Here is a 24,180-nt window from a genome sequence, read left to right on the forward strand (position 1 = left end):
GTTTGATCGTCCCGGGGATTCATGGTCTGTTGCCATCCAGTTTTTAAGTTCTCGGCCATTTTGACTTTAAGAAGTACACCCGGGCAACAGCAAGGCATATGCCACCCCAAGAATCCTAGACCATTGTCATAGCAGAGGTAACGTAACCAATCACTTCCCTTATTCTACAGATAATTTGCATGCAATAATTTCATTGGTTGTACAAAAGACCACACAGCTGGAGGATTACTTGTCCCAACTGCTGCTGTTCTTCTGAACCACGCACACAACAACGCAACCAGCACACTGTGTGACACCCCAAGCCTTTAGCTGTAGTCATGCTGTATGTGACCTGTCATTGAGAGAGCCTGTATAAGTATTTTGGGTTAATGGGATGGATCTTTAGTTTTCAGTTATTTTGTTTAAAGTTTCCTGGGAATTTCTTATTATTTATTCCAAAATTTTAAAAAGGGTGAAAATCAGTAAAAAACAAAAACAATGGGCAGGGAAGAGGGAAGGAGGGGTGCCCAGTACCCATGATGTAGCAAAGGAAGCAGATGGGGTCATGCTGGAGGGCCTGGGTCAGGAAGGGGAAACAAACTGGGCCATGCTGAAGGGCCCAGTTATGAGGACCAGTACTCATGGGGTGTAGCCCACTGTTTCCTGTGCGCTTATCGCTGTAACAGTCCAGTGGTCTTGGCTGCCAGGACCTGGGTCCCTGTTTGTCTCGCTCTCCCACTACAGGGTGTGACCTGTGGTGCCTGGGGCAGCTCTCGCTGGAAATGCCAAGGTCAGGGCAGGCTGCAAAAAGGAGAGCAGATACTCCCAACATCTTGCTTCCAACGAATTTACATGACTTGTGTAGCGGGTGCTAGGAGTAACAGATCAAGGGGCTATAAACAGTTACATCAGGGGTAGGCAACCTATGGCACGCGTACCGAAGGCGGCATGCAAGCTGATTTTCAGTGACACTCACACTGCCCGGGTCCTGGCCACCGCTCCGGGGGGCTCTGCGTTTTAATTTAATTTTAAATGAAGCTTCTTAAACATTTTAAAAACCTTATTTCTTTTACATACAACAATAGTTTAGTTATATATTATAGACTTATAGAAAGAGACCTTCTAAAAATGTTAAAATGTATTACTGGCATGCGAAACCTTAGAGTGAATAAATGAAGACTCGGCACACCACCTCTGAAAGGTTGCCGACCCCTGAGTTACATAGTGACTTGGACTCTGGGAAAGGGGGGTGATCAAACAACTGACCAAGATTTAAAGACAGAGTGAACTGGTTTGTGAGTTGAGGGAACAGACTGTCACCCAGTTCCCAGAGGTCTTGGGATGTCTGTAAACAGCTTAAACTTACCAGGATCTCCAGGTGGAAGGTAGATTGGCATCTGGTAAGCTAGACATGCATAAAGTCTGTTTGTAATTTTAAGAGCTTTTTCTCTGAAATGCTTTTATTCTAAATAAACAATACTTTGCTTTAAAAGGCTGTTTGTGGTCATTGGATATCATTGGTCATTGCTCCCGACAGGAGTGGACTGTAGGTGCTAAGCCTAAATTGAATCTGACGAGATAATCAAGATTAATACTAGTAGACTGCAGCTCAAGGCCAGTCTGAGAATGGGAGAACTGTGTGATTCCACCCTGAAAGATGTGCTGACTCTATCCATGAGACCTGGAGGAAGTGCACCCATAAAGACCAGGAAGGAGTCAGAGAGGCAGTTAGCCCAGGAACTCTGACAGAGGGGAAGACGCAGAATTTGCTGGAGTTGTGAATAATCGGCCAGATCCTCAGCTGTTGTATATTGATGTTGCTTTATTGACTTCACTGGAACTATGCCAATTTACATCAGCTGAGGGTCTGGCCCTACAAGTCTAGTTGATGCAGGGAATAGGAAGAGGAGTGATGGGTCTTACCCAGAAAAAGAATGTCTCGAAATATTGCTCACACGTTTCCCATTCTCCTTCACTTCTGCCTGTTACTGTCAATTCTCCTACCTGAGGCGGGGTGGCAGGTCTGGGTTGGGTCCATCAAGGTGCTCATTGTTCATAGCCATGAGGTATCCTCTCCATCCTCTTCTCTCCTCTCTTCTTTTTTTTTCATCCCTTCTCCTCATCTCCATGCTTATAGCTGTTCCTTCTCTCCCAGCCCACTGTCTGTCCGTCCTCTTCCTGTCCCTCCCTCACTGAGTAACCAGGGAGCTAGGCTTGGAGCCTAGGCTTGCCACCTGCCCAGGTTGTCCCAGGATTGTCCCTTTGTTGAGGTAGCTGTCCTGGGGAATCTGTAATGTTGCGCAGCACACACTGCCACCTGTCCAGTTTTAAGGGCTCAGGATCATCCTGGATGCCCTCAGAGGTGGAAACCATATGTCCTTCTCAGAGGTACTGCTAGTCATGCACCAAGCCTGGTGCTTAGGGTGATGTTCCGGAGCAGCAAGAGAGACAGAGTTAATCAGAATGCCCCCTGGGGAGTGGGAAGCTGGGTATGGGAGTTGGAAAGTGGCATTTGGGGGTAACAATTGAGTAGGAGCTGGAGGCTGAGAGAATGCATCTGGGAGGAACTGTTGGGTGGCAGGGAGGTGGCAGTCTGGTGGGTGGGAGAAGTAAGATGGCAGCTGGGAGTAACTGTTGTGTGGCTAGTGGGAGTAACTTAGGTGGCTGGGAGGTGGAAGGTGGGAGTAACTTGGGTGGTTGCAAGATGGGAGATGGCAGGTGGGAGTAACTGTTGTGTGATTGGTGGGAGTAAATTGTTGGGTGGCTAGTTAGAGTAACTTGGGTGGCTGAGAGACAGGCGCTGACAGTTGGGAGGCACCATCGGGGGGAGGTGGCAGTTGGGAGTAACTGTTGGGTGGCTGGATGGTGGTAGTTGGGAGGCACAGTTGGGTAGCTGGGTGGTGGCAGGTGTTTGGCTGAGACACAGGCGGTGACAGTTGGGAGGCACTGTTGGGTGGGAGATGGAAGTTGGGAGGCATGGCTGGGTGGGGGCAGTTGTGTGGCTGAGAGACAGGCGGTGACAATTGGGAAGCACTGTTGGGTGGGAGATGGTAGTTGGTAATAACTGTTGGGTGGCTGGATGGGTGGCAGTTGGGAGGCACAGTTGGGTAGCTGGGTGGTGGCAGGTGTTTGGCTGAGACACAGGCGGTGACAGTTGGGAGGCACTGTTGGGTGGGAGATGGAAGTTGGGAGGCATGGCTGGGTGGGGGCAGTTGTGTGGTTGAGAGACAGGCGGTGACAGTTGGGAAGCACTGTTGGGTGGGAGATGGTAGTTGGTAATAACTGTTGGGTGGCTGGATGGTGGCAGTTGGGAGGCACAGTTGGGTAGCTGGGTGGTGGCAGGTGTTTGGCTGAGACACAGGCGGTGACAGTTGGGAGGCACTGTTGGGTGGGAGATGGCAGTTGGGAATAACTGTTGGGTGGCTGGATGGTGGCAGTTGGGAGGCACAGTTGGGTAGCTGGGTGGTGGCAGGTGTTTGGCTGAGACACAGGCAGTGACAGTTGGGAGGCACTGTTGGGTGGGAGATAGCAGTTGGGAATAACTGTTGGGTGGCTGGGTGATGGCAGTTGTGTGGCTGAGACACAGGCGCTGACAGTTGGGAGGCACCGTCCAGCCGCTGGCTAACAGGCAGGGCAGCCGACTGAATTTGAGGCTGGCTATGTGCTCTGAGGTTTTTCTGAGGGGACTGGAGCAGGAGGGATGTGGTGGTCGGGTGCGGTGATGGGACTGGAGGCGCAGGGGCTAAGCGCACAGAGGCGGTGTCACGGCCACCAGCAAGGTGTCCCTGTCACACGGCGGATGTGGGGCTTTGTGTGGCGAGCGTGGTCTGATGTGAGAATTCGGGGAGGGTGACTCAGAGGTGGAAAGGACCCGCCGGCGTAAAGGGAGTTTTGGTGACATAGGCTTGGGGGTGGCTGTGTGTAGGTGGGGGCACAACTTCCCTACTGAGGTAATATGTGGGGAGACAACAACAACCCGCTCCCTCAACAACCGGCAGTTGGGCAGAGCCTTTTGGGCGGGAAACCCACTCTCCCTCCCCTCCTTGCCCCGCCCTCCCTCGGGAATTAGCCCCTCCCCTATCCAGTAGCCTGGTCCCTTCTCCCCCGCCAGGCTTTGGCCGCTCCGTCTATCATCTCCCGCCCTCATCGCCCCGCCCCGCCCCTTCCACCAATCACCGGCCGTGCCCCGCCCCCTAGCCACTCCGCAAAAGCGCTGCCGCTACCTCGCTGCTTCCCTATTCTCTCACGCGCCGGCAGCTCGCGCCCCAGGCCGAGGCGCTCGCGCGCTGTCTCGAGGCTCCCCCGTCCCGCGCGCGCGCAGCGGCACCCGACGCTCCGTGCGGGCCATGGCCGCGTGTAGGGACCGCGTCCGCCTCCAAGGCGCCGGGGAGAAGGGCGCCTCCAACGGGGAGATCGGCCCGCCGGACGCCGGCAACGGGACCCTCTTCCCCGCGCCGGGCTCCCCCTCCCGGGCCGCCCGCGTGCGGGGCTGCCTGCGCGCCAACCTGCTGGTGCTGCTGACCGTGGCCGGGGTGCTGGCCGGCGTGGCCGTGGGGCTCGGCGTGCGGCAGGTGCCGGGCGGGCTGAGCCGCGCCGGGATCCTCGCCTTCTCCTTCCCCGGCGAGCTGCTGCTGCGCCTGCTGAAGATGATCATCCTGCCGCTCGTGGTCTGCAGCCTGGTCTCCGGCGCCGCCAGCCTGGACCCCGCCGCCCTGGGCCGCCTGGGGGGCTGGGCCATGCTCTTCTTCCTGCTCACCACGCTGCTGGCCTCGGCCCTCGGGGTCAGCCTGGCCTTCATCATCCGGCCCGGCCAGGGGGCCGCGCCGCCCAGCCTAGGGGGCGAGGGGGGCGGCGCCGTGCCCGAGGCCAAGGAGGTGGCGGACTCCTTCCTGGATCTCATCCGGTGAGGCGCTGGGGGGGGAGCCACGTGTCCCCTGGGGCAGATGCATAGGGGGGAGCGGGGCTGCAATTCCCCCATCCCCTGGAGGATACGGGCGGGGGGACGGCGCTGTACATACCTTGGTGTCTGGGGGGACCTGGGGAGCGTGGAGGAACCTGTCTTAGGCAAGACTTGTTCCGGTAGCGAAGGGAAAACGGACACGTGTCCCATACCCAGGGCCGCCTTGGGGGCCACCCCCGGGCCCTGCAGGGACCCCCATGAGAATATAGTATTCTATAGTATTGCACCGTCTTCCATTTAAAAAAAAGGGGCCCCCAAAATTGCTCTGCCCCAGGCCCTCTGAATCCTCTGGGCGGCCCTGCCCATACCCCAGATCTAGGAGAGACCCAAGTCCTGGCTGACCCTGTTGATTCTGTCCGGCTCCTTAGAGACTAACACATTTATTTGAGCATAAGCTTTCGTGGGCTAAAGCCCACTTCTTCAGATGTATGCAGTGGAAAATACAGTAGGAAGAGGTGCCATAAGTACTCCTCGTTCTTTTTGCTGATACAGACTAACTACGACTACCACTCTGAAATGCATCCTGGCTCCAGCTCTGTACCTGGCAGGCTGCAGATCCCCTCCTCTGCCTGGAGGTGCCTTGGCTACCCAAGCCGCCAGAGTTGCCCTTCAGGTGGACGGGTGCTTCCTCCCCTCCTAGCGCTGTGATGATGGCTGCTCCAAGGCCTGGATAGGACAGCTGGGGGCTCTGGTTGCAGGTGGTGGAGAGGGGAATCCTGCTCCTCCCCTTTCACCCCATTCGGGTTGATGGCTGGTTTGGGGAGATAAACCCTTAGTGATCCCTCTGCACTGGCTGTGTTGTGTCTCCATTGGATGTAATATCTGGTCTCCCTGGCATTACAGCTGGCTGGGTCCATACACTTAGCTGCTTACTTTTCTGAACAGGTGCACTGAGTTGCATGCAGTTCCCTTGCTCCCACCCCACCCCCATTAGACCTTAAAGCCCTGTGTTTAACCTGCTCTAAGGCAGCTATCTTAAACTGCCACTCCTGAAGTAACCTCAAAGGCTTACTGCTAACCTTGTTCTACCTTCAGACTCCTGTCTGCTGGTAACTAAAGCTCTGTGGGTCTCTTGAGTGTCTGGTTGGTTGAGAGTTTGTAACATGCTGGGATGAAAGATGAGCAGGACATGTTGGATGAGAATGTGCCTTGCCTCCTGCACAGCACTCCCCGCATCTGGAGATCCCAAGAAAGACTTTAGACTCCCAACCTCCTTTCCCGGTACAGTTTGGGAAACTGGGATACAGTGTAGGTATCTATTACAGGGTTTAAAAGAGAACCTCCATGAATTTATCTAGTTAAGTCCATTGATGGCTATTAGCCAGGATAGGTAAGGAATGGTGTCCCTAGCCTCTGTTTGTCAGAGGGTGGAGATGGATGGCAGGAGAGAGATCACTTGATCATTATCTGTTAGGTTCACTCCCTCTGGGACACCTGGTATTGGTCACTGTCGGGAGACTGGATACTGGGCTGGATGGACCTTTGGTCTGACCCAGTATGGCCAGTCTTGTGTTATATTGGGCAAGTCACCAAGATAACATAGTCACCAAGTCACCTATGGGAAGCTTGTAAAGACCTGATTGGGACTAAAAGCCATGTAGTATGTCCGGAATGGTGGGAGATCCAACAGGAGACCAGAGGAATGTGATAGTCCCCAACACTTCTGACTCAACATGGCCTGTATATTGCAGTTCTTGTGTCTGACGTAAACTTCACACGTCCATTACAGACATCCTCCTCTTCATGCTGTCTGTATGCAGAGGCAACCTGGCCTCTAGGCTGTTAATTCGTTAATACTTAGTTGACATGTCAAGCTATACAAGTGTTGCCAAAGTATAAAAGGGAGCGATCCCTCTGGACTGTGTCAGATGCTGACACTCTACCAGGGCTTTACTCTTTTCAGGGTCTCAATTACAGTCAGTATGGTCCATTTGCAGTAGATCTTCCCAATCTGGTTGCAGACTGCTACGTGGCAGCCTGCCACTGTGAGAAAGGGAAAGAGACCGCGTCATGTTATGAAACCTAATGGCATCTCTCAGTCTCTCTCCTAGAGTTAAGGGCAGGGTTTTTTTTTTTCCTCATAGCTTTTAACAAAAAGCCTAGTAGGGAGAGTCTATTTGTGATAACAGTTGCCTGGTACAGGGAAGATTCTCCCGAATCTGCTGAGTCACAGTGAGTGGTGGTTGAATTAAAGTCTCTCCCTGGTAACTGGGGATGAGAGAAGTGGCATGCAGCCCATAAGGAAGAGAATTGTCACAAAGCCTGTAACTTGCTGCTGAACGAGTATAGCCTTGCCTCACACCAAGGGCAGAGGCAACGCAGGCAAAGTTGACTGAGCTCCTGAACCATCAAACGTTCTTTGTTTCTGAATTATACAAATAACTAGATCCCGGTCTGGGTGGAGCAGGGATGTGAGGTAGGCATTATCCCTGGGTTGTGACTTGCCCACAGTCATGCAGGCTGTGGCAGAGAGAGGATTAGAACCACAAAGACCAGCCTTCTATAGCCTCTTTCATACTAACGTCGTGCCCAAGGGAGTTGACTTGGAGGAGGACAAATAACCCCAGATCACAATTGATGAACGCAAAGGCTCTCTGTGAACGGATTAGTTTGAAATCTGGGGTGATGACCATGTTGTGCTGGTATAAATCTGACATTCTGAGTCTGTCAGATGGGAGTTGGGATTGGTTGAGCTTCTAGCCTGGACTGGCATTTGGACACCGAGGGAAGGAGTCAGGCTTGTTGCTGATGGAGAGAGCCTGTTGTGGCAACAGGCTGCTCCTTGTCTGTGAGAGAGCTGATAAGTGGCGGGGGAGGATAGACGCTAGGACTGGCTATTGTCTGTCTTGGCCAGCGCAGTATCTTTGATCACCGCACTGCTGGTCGTGGAGCCCCAACGTGAGAGATGACCAAGCTTTGCAATAGCGGCACGCTCCTATGCTTCATTTGTGTCTATTTATATGCTTAAATCAGATGCCCTGTTCCTGTTTTGATGGATGAACAGAAATTTCTTGTTGCAGGAGTTCTCCATCAACTAACACCAAAAATCCCTGCATAGATGACTTATGTCCTAGCCCCACACTTGGAGTGTAATGCCTATTGGGCAGAGAATTAGCTAGCTGTGTTTTGAACACTTCCTCTGATCTACCCTCTATTCTTGTCGGCTACATGGCCGAGGTGCTGCTGTGTCCCTAACAGCCTGAATCTCCTCCTTTCATCGGAACAGCCGGTCAGAATTTCCTCTCTTCCTGGCAAAAGCGTAACGTCTTATGCATGATTCATGTGAAATGAGGCACAAGGACTGACATTTGAACAGTCTCTTTGTGTTCTTTATGGGCTTTTTATGTGGCTCGGGGCTAGCAAGCTAGCTACTGAAGCCATCTCTTGCCCAGGGGCTCCGACATAGTGCTCTGCCAGTGGCCAGCTTCCACGTAAGCCAGTGTCTTATGCTGAAACGCCCTCACTTCAGTGGCATGAAAATGTAGCTTGCATTAGATGCCCTGGCTTTTTCAGGCACCAAACCAAACAGGGAGGGAGTCCCCACTGGTCTTGTCTTTAGGAGATGGGGGGGTGTGATGTAAGTGGAGTCCTGTCTGTCTGATGCAATGTTGACTCTGTGTTGAGTCTGCTTCCAGGCAAAGCAAGTGCTGCATAGGGTGGGGCTGAGACTGGAGTGCTGCTCTGGGCAGGCATTCCAGCACTAGCCATGCGGAGGCTGCGGAGGGGGATAGTAAAGCAGGGCTTTGAACTGTCAAGCATGGGTTAACGTCTAAAACGAAGCTGTCTGCCTCAAGTCTAGAAAAAAGGCTAAAAAGAGTTCTTAGGAGCTCCTAGGAGGTAAAGACATCCGATGTAGCTTTATCTATGCCCCAAGGGCAGCAGCACAAGAAGTCCATGGTCTTTGGGGAGCACCACTAGAATAGTAGGGTGGAAAGGTGAGAGGGTTAATTAACCCATCCAAAATAGCCTTGTTGCCTGTGCTGTAAAATCAGAAATAGCAGCCAAAGTGTTCTCTTCCTAGTGGGGTTGTTGCATATTTTTTTTTGTGACCTGGTTTGTTTCCTTGCCTTTTGCGAGGGAGAGTTAAGGGCGCCAGTGCTTTAGCTGTTGGCTTAGGCCTTGGCTACACTTGCGGATTCACAGCGCTGCCGCGGCAGCACTGTGAAGCGCGAGTGTAGTTGCGCCGCCAGCGCTGTGAGAGCTCTCTCGCAGCGCTGCAAGTACTCCACCTCTCCGAGGGGAATAGCTTGCAGCGCTGCGAGCGCGCATGCAGCGCTGCGAGCGCTGATTACACTGGCGCTGTACAGCGCTGCATTTGCTGTGCTGGGGGTGTGTGTGTTTTTTCACACCCCTGAGCGCAGCAAGTGCAGCGCTGTGAATTGCCAGTGTAGCCAAGGCCTTAGTCTGGGTCAGGGATGCAAATGTCTCTTACAAAAGAGGAGAAATCTCTAACTGCCTGTTGCCAATGAATTATTATTGTCTTTGAGTTCAAATAGGCGAAATTATAACTCTCTCTTGCTATTATGCCGAAAGGTGCTCCTGGGTGCCAGCAGGTGTGGCTGGGATCCAAAGACAATCACAACCCTTGTTAAAGCCTGTGGGTTTGCCAAGTACTCCTGGAGCATGTCTGCATTTGAAAGTTAATTCAGATTCAAATATGTTGTGAATTCAAAGCTCAATAGCTGTCCTTGAATAACTGTGTATAGACAAATCCTTGAACTACATCTTCACTGTCCCTCCACCCCCCCCCCCAGCAGGAAAACTGTTTGTGGAGACCAAGGTCCTGTCATTGTACAGACCTCACCCAGCTATCTCATTACAGTGTCTTCCCTCTGCCCATGATTGACCTCACTTAGTTTACCTTGCAGTAAAATGACAGAGCCTTGTCACCACCAGGATTGTATAGCAGGATAGATGACAGGGGAGTTTAGTTCCTGGTAAAAATGCACCTTTTTGTCCATGAAGACAGCTGCAGACTCAGAAGCAATTAAGCCCCTCTGTGTAGTAAAAACAGCTGCAAACAATGGGGGGCTACTGCCAAAGGCACTAGGATGCATGGCAGGTCAGAGTAAAGCTGTGTGAACTGATGAGTTGCCAATGAAGGAGCTAAGAGTTGGTGTTGGATGCAGAGAGTCAGGACAAGGAATTGTGAGCCTGACCCTCAGAGGAAGCTTCTTGCGCATAGAGCATGCTGGAATGGCAGGCTTAGGAATTTCAGAGCAAAGAAACTGCCTGCTGGGAAAAGGACTCTGGATGTTGTGAATCAACAAGGTAACACCAAGAATACGGACTCATCTATTTCTCCTCCTAATAGAAATGACCTTGCTGGGCCCTGGATTTGGCCAGCTGGTCAGACCAGAGGGGCAACTCTGATCATTAACTCTAATTATCCAGTCTCCTCTAAGACACCCCCATTTGGAGCCTTTCCAGTGAAGTGTTCAGCAGAAAAATGACTAACTGGTGGTGTGGTCTGTCTTAAACTTGCTGATTCCAGTTCAAACAACCTTTTTTTAGCCAAAAGATGATGAACAAGCTAAGGAGAATCTAAAGAGCCCAGCTGGGCTTTCTGCCTCAGACCGTCTCTAGTGGCAAAGTAGGGTACAAACTAGATCTCCAAGCTCGCTCCCCCATCTGTAGGGCCAAGAACGCAGAGTAACTTTTCTGGAATAGTGTGTCCACAGAGAGCTGTTCTAGAATAGCGTATTTGGTGATAGCTAAGCTGTGTAGACACACCCTTATTTCAAATGATCTCTCTGCTTTACCCAGTTGCTACTTGTCAGGGACACTTGCCTCCTTGCCCAGGATAGCACCTGTTCTACATGGGCCAAAACAGACTACCTTAAACCAAAACTTCTGGGCAAAACAAATGCTGAGATAAAACCACGCACAGCCTAGAGAAAGGGATCGTCACTGATGCATCTGATACTTGAATTTACTGCCAGATTTGGAGGCGAGTAGATCTTGGACTCCTGGATTTTATTCCTGGCTCTGCGGCTGTCTTGCTCTGTCACTCCGGTCAAGTCTGCATTGATCTTTTTAGGCTGTGTGTAAATGAATACTGCAGCTGGCTGACGCTCGGCAGGCCCCAGAGGCTGCCATGGGATTGGTAGCTTAAACTATTATAAACTGCCTTAACTGTCCAAACCCATTTACGACTGTGCTTGAAGAGTTTGGAGTGGCTGGAATTAAAATGTGCATTCTGCTACAGCTGGAATCTACTCTGTCGCTTTCATAAGCGACAGTAATCCAGCATAAGGGGGATTTGTCCTTCTTTTTAAAAAGCCATCGTTAAATCTGTTCCCAAAACAAATACACAGACCTACCTGGCAGAACCCAACGGTCCCATTCAGCCGCGGTGCTCTGTCACAGTGAAGGGCCTGTGCACTCTGCATGAACTGACAATTCCTTATATAGCACTTCTCATCCGCTCTCAAAGTGCTTCACGGTCTAATGTATTTATCCCCAGAATCCCCCTGTAGGGCAGGGCTATTATCCACAGTATATAGATGGGGGGAATGAGGCACAGAGAGGCTAACTGACTTGTCTGAGGTCACACAGGGAGTCTGTGGTGGAGCAGGGAATTAGGTTGGGACTTGGGTGCCAGCTTTCATGTTGTAACCAATGGACCATTTTTCCTGAAGTGTCTGGCTCATGTACCTAGTTGTCCACAGGACCCAGGTCAAAAGGAGCGTTTACATTTATTAGACCAAGTTAAATAAGTTTAGAAAGGTTATTTTGGGTCCTTTAACTGTCCTGAATCTCTTCTCACTGCTCTTCCCTCCCGGCCAATTTTTGGGCGTTAGACTTTAAAGAGATTTATGTCTGACTCTCCCATACAGCTGGGAATAGCTCACAGGTGCGACAGTGAAATTTCAGAGAGCAATGAGATGTCCAAAAGAGGCAAAGAACTTGTTCTAACAATAGCGACCTTGGGTGTCTGTAGCAAGAGTAGGATGGTGGAGGGGTGGGATTTGGGCCAGTGTGATTGGTAAAGGGACAGGTTCTCATTAACTATAGAAGTGTCAGCTGGGTGGCAGCACAAATTTAGACCGATATCAATGGTTCTGCTCATGCAAAACTGCTGCCCACTTGAGACATCCGTTAGACGTGGAAGAGATACCTAAGATAAGGCTGTCAAGTATCAGAGGGGTAGCCGTGTTAGTCTGGATCTGAAAAAAGCAACCGAGTCCTGTGGCACCTTTAAGGCTAACAGACGTATTGGAGCATAAGCTTTCATGGGTGAATATGAATGCATCTGACGAAGTGGGCATTCACCCACGAAAGCTTATGCTCCAATACGTCTGTTAGCCTTAAAGGTGCCACAGGACTCTCTATTGCTAAGATAAGGGTGCATCTAAAACTGCAGCGCTAGACTTCCTCAAGGCAGATCTTTTGTCCTTAATAGGCTCCATCTCATCCGTTTGCAGCAAGGGGGAATTGAGGACAGAGTGTCACGGAGTATTGGGGAACTCAGGGCCCTGCACCCCCGGCTTCCTGCGATTCACCATGACTCTCAGCCAGCCAGTAAAGCAGAAGGTTTATTTGGATGACAGGAATACAGTCCAAGACAGGTCTTGCAGGCACAGACAACAGGGCCCCCCTCAGTTAGGTCCAGCTTGGGGTCCCAGGGCATGCCAGCCCACCCCCTTGGGGGGTCAGAGCCATCTCTGCCTCCCAGCCATCTCTCCAGCCTCCTTCCAGCCTGCTTCCAGCACTCTGCCTTCAGCGACCCCTCCCACCGCCTTTGTTCAGTTTCCCGGGCCCCGGAGTCATCTGACCTCCAACCCCCTCCTGGGTTCTCATGTTACAAGCTCAGGTATGTTCCCTTGGGCCGGCTCCCATCCCCCGATGCAGACCATCCTAGTCACACTCCCCTGTCAGCATTCACACACCCCAGCAAGAACAGTCCCAGTTCGTCACATCTCTCCCCCCTTCGAGACCGAACTGAGCAGGGTCACTTTAGCCAGTGACCCGGGGAAGTTCGAACCTACCCCCGTTCCCATGGATGCCCCCGCATCCCTCCAGTTCCTTGGTGAGAATTACACCAGGCCCCTTCCGTTCCACGCCCCCCCTTAGGTCGGGGGTGCTTGATGGCACTCGCAGTTCGCATGTGGGAAGGTTTATGCGGCCTGTGCCCTTTTCCCACCCCCATACCTCTGGGGTTCCAACTGGGCTGTGGTCTTCTCCCAGCGCTCCAGTCTGGAGGTCTGTGCTTTGGGCTCTCTTGGTTTAGAGCCGCCCTTTTAACCTTGGCCACCCTCTGGAAAGGATCCTTTATGCTGGGCAAGGGTCCTAAAGCTCTTTTCCCCTTGTCCCAGGCCTTCCTCCCCCTCTGACAGGGGTCACAGGATCCGCAGTACTGTCGGACAGTAACAAAGACCCCAGGCCAGTAAAAGCTCCGTAGCAGCCTCTGCTGGGTACGCCAGGTTCCCTGGTGCCCTGAGAGGGGAATGTCATGGGCCCGGCACAGCAGCTGGCGGCGATACTTCTGGGGTACCACCAGCTGCCTCCTGATCCCCCCTGACTCCATTTTCCCTGGGGGAGCCCATTCTCGGTACAGGAACCCCTTCTCCCACAGGAACCTTTTCCGGCCACCTCGTTCCATGGTCTGTACCGCATTGAGGTCGGCCAGGTCCCTTATCTTCCGCAAGGAGGGGTCTCTCTGTAACTCGGCCTGGAACTCAGCAGCTGGGACAGGGATGGCCACCTGCTCTTTCTCGCCCGCTGGGTCCGAAGCTGCAGCCTCCCTGAGCCGCGTCCCTGGGCGTTCCCTCCCCACCAGGTTAGGGTCCTGCGCCTCAGGCAAGGCACCCCCCCCAAGGCCAGGGCGCAGGGCCCCTCGCCGGCTCTGACTGCGGGTCACAACCAGTGCCTTTTGGGGGTTGCTTGGCCAGTTCTCCAGGTCCCCCCCCATCAATACCTCAGTGGGCAGATACGGGTGTACCCCCACATCCTTGGGGCCCTCCTTGGCCCCCCACTTCAGGTGTACCCTTGCCACGGGCACTTTGACTGGTGTTCCGCCCACCCCCGTCAGGGTCAGGTAGGAGTTGGGCACCACCTGTTCTGGGGCCACCACCTCGGGCCGGGCCAGCGTCACCTCTGCGCCCGTATCCCAGTATCCATTGACCTTCCTCCCATCCACCTCCAGGGGAACAAGGTACTCTCTCCGGAGGGACAGCCCCGCGCCCACCGTATAAACCAAAAACCCTGAGTCTGGGGCATCCAGCCCCCTAGAGGAGCTGGCCTGGGGCCCTTCTCTCTCTTGAGCAGTTGATAAGCTGCCAGCCCCTCTTGCGTGAGAAGCCTGCCCCTCGTCCGTCTGGGCCTCTACCAAGTTAACCCTATGCGGGTTCGGTCTGCTCAGTCTGTCCTTGAGCTTGGGGCACTGGGCCCGAACGTGGCCTCTTCGGCCGCAGTAATAGCAGCTCATGTCCTGTGGGTCCCCTCGAGCCGGTCGGTTGTCCCTGATGCTGGGCATTTCCCGGGGGAGGGGATTCCCAATATTCCCCCTTTGGGAGGTCCCAGGGTGACTCTCTCTCTGCATCGCGGCGGGCCTGTTCCTTTGGGGCTCCTCCCTGCCACCCCCTGACCGGCTCTTTACAAACTCATCAGCCAGCTGCCCGGCGTGTCGCGGGTTCTCTGGCTTTCTGTCCACCAACCACAGCCTCAGGTCGGATGGGCACCGCTCATACAGTTGCTCCAGTACCAGCAGTTTAATCAGGTCCTCCTTCGTCTGGGCCCCACCAGCCCACTTGCTGGCGTATCTTTCCATGCGGACGGCTAGTTGCAGATATGAGATCTCAGGGGTTTTATCTTGACTCCGGAACCTTCCCCGGTACATCTCAGGAGTCAGCCCAAACTCACGTAGCAGGGCCTTTTTGAATAGTTCGTAGTCCCCTTTCTCTGCCTCTCCCAGTTGGCGGTACAATGCCACGGATTTGGGGTCCAGTAAGGGGGTAAGGACCCGGAGTCTGTCCGCGGGATCCACCCGGTGCAGCTCGCAGGCCGTCTCAAAGGCCTCCAGGAAGTCATCCATGTCCTCCCCCTCCTTGTATGGGGCCATGATGCACTTATCAAAGCTCCGTGCAGTCCTGGGTCCCCCCTCACTCACCGCAGCCGGGGGTTCGCTGCCCCTCAGTCTCGCCAGTTCCAGTTCCTGCTGTCTTTGTCTCTCATTCTCCTCCCGTTCACGCTGATGCTGTCTCTCTTTCTCCTCCCGTTCACGCTGATGCTGTCTCTCATTCTCCTCCCGTTCATGCTGACGCTGTCTCTCTTCATGCTGTCTCTGTTGTTCACGATCCTCCAGCTCCCTCAGTTTTAGCTCTTTCTCCCATTCCAGCCAATTCCGCTCCCCGGATGCCGAACGTCGCCGGGAGGCTCCTCTGCTGGCCGGCGGGCTTCGCCGGGGGGACCCCCTGCTGGCCGGGGGGATCACGGCGCCTTCGGTATTTGCTGGGCTCCTCCCCACCCTTCCCCTAGGCATAGGAAGGAGGGGTCTCGGGAAGCCCTCAGCAGCCGGCTGACCACTCCCAGCTGGGACAGACACTGGTGCCTGCGCTGCCTTTGCCAGGCTGCTTCCCTGAGACACAGGGATCAGTTCATTCGCGCGATCTTCCGCCTCCAGCTGGGCGATGAGCTGTTCTTTGGTGAGCCTCCCAATGCGCAGCCGCCTCTGCTTGCACAGCTCCACCAGGTCGCTCTTAAGCCGCTTGGCATACATCTTCCTGCTGGCCACTCACCGGCCTGTGTGCTCACAGCTCCCCACAGTTCCCAGGGGGACCCCTAGTGTGCCAGCCCTTCTCGAGGTCACCACCTCTCTGCCAGGGTCGAGCTGCAGACTCCTCCGCCCCTGGGACCACTCGCTGCGATCCCACGGGGGACCCTGTTACTGCAAAAGTCCTTCTCGCTGGTCACACACTCCCAGGGGTAATAACCGTCTCTCTCCCACTCTTCAGCAGGCCTGGTCCCCGTCAATCCCCCTTCGTTCTACTGCTCCCCAGTCACTTACTGCAGGAAGCGCCGTCCACGGGGTGCAGTAGATCCCACCACTGCCACCAGTCGTCACGGAGTATTGGGGAACTCAGGGCCCTGCACCCCCGGCTTCCTGCGATTCACCATGACTCTCAGCCAGCCAGTAAAGCAGAAGGTCTATTTGGATGACAGGAATACAGTCCAAGACAGGTCTTGCAGGCACAGACAACAGGGCCCCCCTCAGTTAGGTCCAGCTTGGGGTCCCAGGGCATGCCAGCCCACCCCCTTGGGGGGTCAGAGCCATCTCTGCCTCCCAGCCATCTCTCCAGCCTCCTTCCAGCCTGCTTCCAGCACTCTGCCTTCAGCGACCCCTCCCACCGCCTTTGTTCAGTTTCCCGGGCCCCGGAGTCATCTGACCTCCAACCCCCTCCTGGGTTCTCATGTTACAAGCTCAGGTATGTTCCCTTGGGCCGGCTCCCATCCCCCGATGCAGACCATCCTAGTCACACTCCCCTGTCAGCATTCACACACCCCAGCAAGAACAGTCCCAGTTCGTCACACAGAGTCATTGGCTTTACGTTGGAATTTCCTGGCATTTCACTAATCTTCAGTGATCCTGTTTTTTGCTTTTGTTTATTAACCAGGACTTTGCTCCATGTGTCTTGGCGCTAGGGAAGGTTTAGCATGCTCAAGTGACATCGTAAACATGTTTATCCGGAGGGCGTAGAACAACCAGCAGCAGCCGGGATCTGGAATCCTTGGTTTGACTCTGACATGGGTTGAACATCTGTTTGCCCTCTTACGCCTGCTCAGAAATAAGTGTGGTCTCAGTTCTAGCAGGCAGGGATCTATATCGAACAATTACTGCTGGCATTATTAGTCCTGGTCATGACCCCATAGCCAGCACTTTCCCTCCCCCATTGGAAGCTGTGCTGAAGCCTCTTTCAAAGGAGAACTGTGGACACAGTCAAAACTGAACAGGTCAAAATGCCCATCCAAGGGCATCTGGGCACATCTGAATAAACTGCTTCCTCTCCCCCTTGCTCCCAGGAAAATGGATGATCCCTACAGCGTGTTTGGCTCCTCTAGGCTCTGCTATCCTGATCAGAAGAGGGGGAGTGAGAGTGAGCAACTGCCAGAGCTGAGGACCCTTCTGGGAGGCAGTGTGGCCTGATGGTTAGAGCACTGCACTGGGGTGCCATAGAGCTGTGTTCTGTTCAGACTCTCACTGGCTTGCTGGATTACCTTGCCCAAGCCACTTCCTCTCACCATGCCTCAGTTGCCCCCTCTATAAAATGGGGGGTGACTGGTACAGACCTTCTTTGTAAAGTGCATTGAGATCTACAGCTGAGAAGCATTGCTGTACACTGTAGGTATTACAACACAATTACAATCGACATTAGGTCGATGCTGCTGGCTGAGGCATGCCTGGGTGTGTGGTCATCCTGCCTTTGCCTGTGCTATACCTGCCCTGGGGATAAAAGCAGCTCTCCAGTCTCTGGGGCTGGCAAGGCAGCACTTTATTTTGAGATTAAATCAGAGACGCTTGAGGAGGTTAGATTCTGTCCCTACTTGCCAGGCTTCCTGCACGGAGATGTGCGATGTATCAAAGCATCAGTGTGTGCGCTTGGTTATAAAAGATCAAAGACCTTATCCCTGCTTCTAGAAGCTCTGACACAGACAACACCCTGGGAGAGCCAGAGAAATGTTCCCGCTGGGTTTCTGCTTGTCTGGAGCGAGGGGTTTGCTCCCGTTATTTCTGCCAAGGGACTAGAGGTTTCAGAAATGTGTAGAATCCATCTTAACAACCAGTTAAATTTTCTGCCATCAGACACCAACGATCTCCTCTGTTTTTCATTATTTCTAACCAGCACTCATCTGAGTCAGCTGCACAGGTTGGCTTGTGCTCAGAGAAGCCTTCCTAACAGCTTGGGTGGAAACAGAAGGAAACCTTGGCCTATTGCTCCTGGGGAATGTGAGGAGGAGAGATGCTGGCCTGTGATGCTCTGACATGTTTGTAGACTATCTACTGCCTTCCTGAGCCTAAGGGCAAGTCTACACTGGAGCGCTACAACAGCACAGCTGCACCAATGCAGCTGTAGCGCAACTGAAGCGCATCGGCACTCTCCAGTCAACAAAATTACTCCACCTCCGTGAGAAGGCGGAAGCTATGTCGGCAGGAGATTTAGCGCTGGTGTGGAAAGTGCTTAGGTCGATGTAACTTACGATGCTCTGGGAGGGTGTGCGTCTTTTTCAGCCCCATAGCAGTGTAAGTTACATAGACTTAAGCAGTAGTGTAGACCAGCCCTTAATTGTGAAAGCCAGCTGGACCCAGTGTGAGAGTGATCACGCCAACATCAGAGCTAGGAGACCTACCTAGAGTTGGAGCAGGGGCTGGTAAGATTGGATGTGAAAATCCTGATCTTTTATGGCTTAGGTTAGTAGCGCATGAGTGCTCCGTTATCAATATCTTCCCCTTCTCTGGGGAGGCCGGGCAGAGCTAGTAACTCCATTGCACAGATGGGGAAGCTAAAACAGGAAGTCTGGTAAAATATGGACTTTAGCTGCAGGTGGTGGGGTTGGGGCTGGGCCTGCAGAGGCTATAAGGGGAAGGGAATAGGCTAGAAAGCCACTCCGTGGTTTGAATGGGAAAAAACAGAGAACCACTTCAGACATCTGGGGCCTTATTCTGTTGCTTATGGGATCTTGTACAGTCACTCACATCAGTGCACATAGTGACATGCCACCATGCTGATCTGGTGGTGGTTCACCGATGCTTTGCACTAGTGAGAACGAGTCACAAGGGCAACAGAGTTGGGCCCTATGAGTTTTCCCCCTGTAGTCCTTTCCAGCCAGCATAAACCAGTCCTAGGTTGTCGTGTATGAGACCAGTTAAGGCTGGTGCGTCTACATAGCGGGATCTGACTCCTTGCAGATGGGGAATGATTGACAGTCTGAATTCATCCCCTGGATTCATGGCAATCCGTGAAGAATGGAGCTGTGTAATGAATGTGCCCTTCTCCCCATGGGATTGAGACAGGCAGGGACTGAAGCTGCTGCAGGAGACCACAGTGCTGGAGTAGAGCTCTGTACATGTGCAGAACACCCCACAGCCCTGGTGATCACACTGCCCCTTATGCTGGGCTCTGTGACTGGTTGGGGAGTCCTATAAAGGAGGGTGACTGGGAATTAGATCCCTAATGCAGTCCGTGGCGGCGCTCTGGGAATGAGGCAGGAAGGCTCACACTAGCCCTATTGTGTGGGATTAGCTGGAGGCACATGACCACGGAGTCTGCGGAGCTTTGTTGCTTTTGGTACTTACTGGCTCCTATCTTTGGGTAACTTGGGGACAGGGTGTGTCCTTAAGAGGATCACAAGCGTGGCAGCCATATACTTCCCCTTCCAGAGCCTGCCTGAATACTCCCTTTACCTCTGCAGTGGGTAAGCCCCTTCCAGTGGGGGGAGTATACAGTCCCCCTACCCACCCCACTCCCAGCTAGGGCTGAGCTGGGCTCATGCCCTGTTTGCTTTAGATCAGGATAGTTCTCTTGAGGGGAAAACGCAGTCGCTCCCTTTAGAACCAGTCCTGTGTTGGAATGTGGCAATCGCTGGGGTTTGATTGTGGCGGCCCCGTGTGACTGCTGTTTGGATTTGTGTTTCAGGGCTGGCTGCTGGCAGAGAAGATGCAGGCATCTCCCCGCTGCCCCAAAGGGATGGTGCTTCTCAGCCAAGCTTGCCCATGTGGGCTGGGAGAAGTTGGGTTTGGACTGTGATGTGAATGCAGGGCAAAGTGCCTGGGTAACTCTTCACCCCACCTCAGCACCTGAGGCACAGATCATTCAGGTCTGCCTTCAGCCTTGGGAATTGTTGAAGGGCCTGCTGGCTCTTCCATGGGACATCCCCTCTCCCTGATCTCATGTAAAATTTCTGATGGAAGTAGCCGTTAGTGTCATGTTGCCCAGGGGGAGGAAAGCTCTGTTCTGTGTGGCCGAGGTGCAGCTTTGGGAGTCAGGACTCCAGGGTTCAATCCTCCTCTCTACCACTCGCAGCGTGACCTTGAGCGAGCCACCATCCCTTGTCTGTGCCTCAGTTTCCCCATCTCTGAAATCAGGAATTGCCAGACTACATCAGATCAGGGGCCCATCTAACCCATTCCTTCCATGGAACCCAATGCCAGCTGCTTTAGAGGCAGGTCCAAGAAACCCAGCAGTGTTGGGATAACCTGCCCCCAGAGAAACTATCCCCTGACCCCAGAAGTTAGAAGCTGTCACACACCCTTCCTTGCTTCAGGGGTAATCCCTTCCAAAACTCCTGGCTTTTAATATTAATGACCAACTCTGGATATCCTAGTTATCCTTATGAACATCTAATTCTCATATTAATCCCGCTAAGCTCTTGGCCTTCATTTTGTAGTTAAATGAATTGGGTACAAAGAGCTTGCGGGGATGGGAGGTGGTTCTGATAGTCAGGAGATGTAGTGTTGGGTCTAATCTTGTCCAGCTATGCTACTCAATTCCCTGGAGGAGGTCAGACCAATCTATGAGTGATCCTTAACTAAGAGGGCTGGTCAGTATGTTTAGAGGAAGGTGGTGGGACCCAGAGGATAAATGTGGGGCTGATGGGTCAAGCACAATGTATCATACAACTGTATGAAACTGACCCAAGGAATTATTCCTATAGAAACTTGCCAATCTACCTAGTGTGTGTCAAAGGCCTGTGCAGTGTTCTCAACCCTGGCAGCTCCCCAGTGAGACCAGTGGTGTTGTCTGTGCTCTAGTAGGAAGCAAAGAGGTTGTCTCTTGCCCATAGTTAGAGATGTGTAGAGGACAGAGGCATGTATATTGTGCGTACCCATAGGGTGGGTATCACAAGTAACTTGTGGGTGCCAGGCATAAATTCCTTTAGCCAGTGGATGGGTAGCAGGGCTTATCAAAGGCAACAATAGAAACTGCAACCGTCAGGGAAAGAAGTGATGGATCCGGATACCAGAGACTGCTGGTTAGGTGCAGCGTAGCATGCTCCAGGATATGCAGCTAAGCTGGTATTTACTCTGCTGGGAACAGTCATTCTGTTGTCTAGTGGCTCACCGGAGTGGATGATCTGATCAGACAGATACTTTCATTTAGTAGTCGACAAAGGCACATGAAAAGGCCCCATGGACAACGTGTGAGGCAAATACGAATATTGCCTTTGTGCCAAACCTCTGATAAAGGGGGGGGAGGGGGAGAGCAGGGGGGCTGTTACTAAAAATCCCTTTATAATATGGTCCTGTCATCAGGTGGAGGAGTTCTTAGCACCCAGGACTCCTCTTAACTCAGAGCAGCCTGGATTCTAACTCTCTTCGTAACAGAATTGTTCCACTCCAATAAAAACAGGATTGCTGCAGAGCACAATGTGCTTCCCTTGGAAAATTAATCAACCTGATAGTTGTTGATTGCAAGAAGGAACGAGGAAGCGTCGGCCACTGGATTGGGACTTGGGACCTGGGTTCTAGTCCAGATCTGCCACTGACTTGCTGGGTGACCTTGGGCAAGTCACTCCTCTTCTTTCTCTCCCCGCCTGTGCCTTGGTTTCCCCTCTGGCTAGATGCAGGTACTGGTCACAACACAGTGGGATTCCCTAAGTCAGTTGAGACCTCTGTGCTATTGTAATAAGTGTAAAGTGAGCCCCCTGGGATAAGGGAGACCTTACAAATATGGGGTTCCATGGTGCCATCTTTTAGTGGCTTTCAGGTGAGAATATCACTCCAGTGCGAGTTCATCTTGGAGCACACCCACCACTCCCCTACCCTAACTCATAAGGACGTCACTGAGTTCTGAGCACAAAGAGCATTGTAGGCTCCTGCACTTTTATGTATTATGCTGCTAGCAAGCAACCCGAAAAGCCATGCAAACAGGTCAGGTCCAAAGCCTCCATTTCAGGACTTCTGGGTTCTATCCCCAGTGCTGATGCTGCAATCTTGGAAGATGCAATTGATCTCTGTGCTTTTGTAAAATGGCTAGAAGCTCACCGTGGTTGTGAGAGTCGGGGCTCGTCTAAAGAGGGATGTTGCCAGATTCAGGCTGTTATAATGAATCCTATTTAGAACAGGAGTGACTCCAGTTTGTCTGCTTAAGGTTCACATGGATGCATTATTAACTACTCTGCTGCTGGCATTCCTCCTGTTGCTATCCTACACTGCACTGCTTCACATCTGGATTGGCCTGTCTGTGCTGCCTTCTGCTCTGGGCTCATCTTGACTGGATCCATACTCTAAGTGGTGGCATGCAGCCAGCTTTGCCCCTCTACAGTACCAGATAGGGGTGAGTTCATGCCCCGTATTTCCTGGAGACCACCTGAGTTGGATTGCAAGAGCAATGTCCAGCATTGGACTGCAGACATCTACAAGATACTAAGATGAGGGGGCACTGCCAGGCCTGGTTGCAGTGCCCAGCCAGAGCAAAGGGGCTTTGTGAGAGGTGCCTGAAAGCAAGGGAGGAGAACAGGGTTTCCAGTAATGCTAATCACATGGGTAGGTAATGGGACTGGACTCCCGTGATGACATTCTTAGGAACGGTTTTCTACAAGGCATCCAAGACAGCATGACAATACCCAAGATGTCTAGGGTCCTTTCCACACCACGGGGTCTAAGCCAGAGGAGGTCTTCCTGGGTAGACAAGAACTGTGTGACACAGCACAGGCAGAGATCACAAGAACCCTGTGTGTGCAGCCTGCCTGAAGCTGCCATGGAGGAGAGATCTACCAGCAGTCCACTTCACCATGCTGTGGTGAGGGAGGTGTACCCATATTATGTGCCACGTTACAATACATCTGTCTAGGGGGTGTTAAACAGCTCTTTTCTGGGTATCCGCTGTCCTCTGCCAAGCTGAGCAGAGCTAGAAGACAAACCAGCAGAGAGAAGTTATCATCCCCGTCCTCCTCCATGCTCAAAAGGGCACCTGTGCCAGAGACTTAAAGCTATAACTAGCAAATACCCCAGCCAGTGCCATGGTGGGGGTTACTCTGTACAGTTTATGCTTGTTGTAGCAGCAGCTCCACCAGGAGCTGTACTCTGGCTCCCAGGGTGTTCCAGTGCACTTCAAATAAGATACAATTAAACTGAGGTAAATGGCCGAAATCAGCTCATGGAGCCACTCCAGAATCACAAGGCATTTTCAGTCGCTTCCTACAGGCTGTTAACCTTTGAGTCAGAGGGAGAAGCAAGGTTTTCTCACTATTGGTACGGGGACTAGCACTGGGAGAATAAATGTGATCATGCTGATTGCCCTCAGCAGCTGGTTCCCAGGGCCTGGGCATCCAGGGTCCTGGCACCAATAAAATTAGCTCAAATCTCCAATGATGAGGAAGAGACAAGAGGAAACATTCAGGGAACCAGTCCCTGCAGCCTATGAAGGCAGAATGGTGGAGGCTCACAGGAGAGTGCAGCCCTGGAAAGGGACATGATAGAGATTTTTTTTTTTTTTTTTGTAGCAATGGTCAAGCACTGCCCCTAAGTCTTGCCCTGCCAACTATGTGGAACACATCACATTGGGATGACTGTGGTGTGGGAAAGACCTCACTCAACCCTCTGCAGAAGGATAGGCCTGAATGCCCCTCCTCCAGGAGATTGTGAGCACCCCATAGGCTGGGTGTGGCACAGGTCTGTGGCCTACGTTCTTGGTTAACTGTCTGGGTTTCTTTTATTAAAGTAGTAGTGTTTTTGGGGTGGGCGTTACTTGTTAACTCAATGGATCTTTTTGCCCAACTTGGCTGGGACATTCTATTACATCACTTACATCACATCCCTCCATCCTAATAAAAACCAGTGCACAAACACGAGTCACTGTTTTAGTTGCAGCACATTCATTACCCCAACCTATCCCTCGGCCTCACTGTAGGAGCCCAGTTGCATCACTGCTCCTGTTTCCCTGAACGCTTGGGGCATGTTTTCTCAGAGGTTGTCTATAATATTCAGAAATTCTCTTCGCTCCTTGTCCAGGCTCTTTTCCCTGGCTCGTGGATGTTTTGTGATGAGCGTTTGCTATGTTCTGCACAAGGCATGCAATGAGGAGAAATAGCCAGCCTGGCGCGGTGCCAGGGCTGCTTTCCCTTCGCTCTTCCAAACGCATGTGCCACCATTTTGCAGCATCCTTTTCATCAAAATCTCTGGCCTGGGATGTGTGGGTGGTGCAAAGAAAAGGCACTGATCTCTTAGCAATCGCCCCTGTACCATGCACAGGCATTGCCAAACTTTGACCTGGGGCAGAAGCATCCTCTTAATAGCCTTGCAC

General features: G+C 52.6%; 1 protein-coding gene across 2 annotated transcripts in view; it reads left to right on the forward strand.

Annotated features, from left to right (window-relative positions):
• Positions 1-4,202: 4,202 nt before the first annotated feature.
• Positions 4,203-24,180, forward strand: part of SLC1A5 (solute carrier family 1 member 5) — a 33,503-nt gene continuing 13,525 nt past the window's right edge. Inside the window, exons 1-2 of one of the 2 annotated variants that reach the window (XM_065571802.1) lie at positions 18,192-18,307; positions 22,027-22,212. Coding sequence is in view for 1 of the 2 variants with exons in the window: in XM_005283736.4 (XP_005283793.3) it covers positions 4,326-4,882 (557 nt within the window). In the remaining variant the exon portion in view is untranslated. Of the gene's footprint in view, positions 4,883-18,191; positions 18,308-22,026; positions 22,213-24,180 lie in introns of those variants that run through there. The other variant, XM_005283736.4, reaches the window with a different exon arrangement.

This window comes from Chrysemys picta, chromosome 17, assembly GCF_011386835.1.
Source record: "Chrysemys picta bellii isolate R12L10 chromosome 17, ASM1138683v2, whole genome shotgun sequence".
In the NCBI taxonomy this organism is placed as follows: Eukaryota; Metazoa; Chordata; order Testudines; family Emydidae; genus Chrysemys; species Chrysemys picta.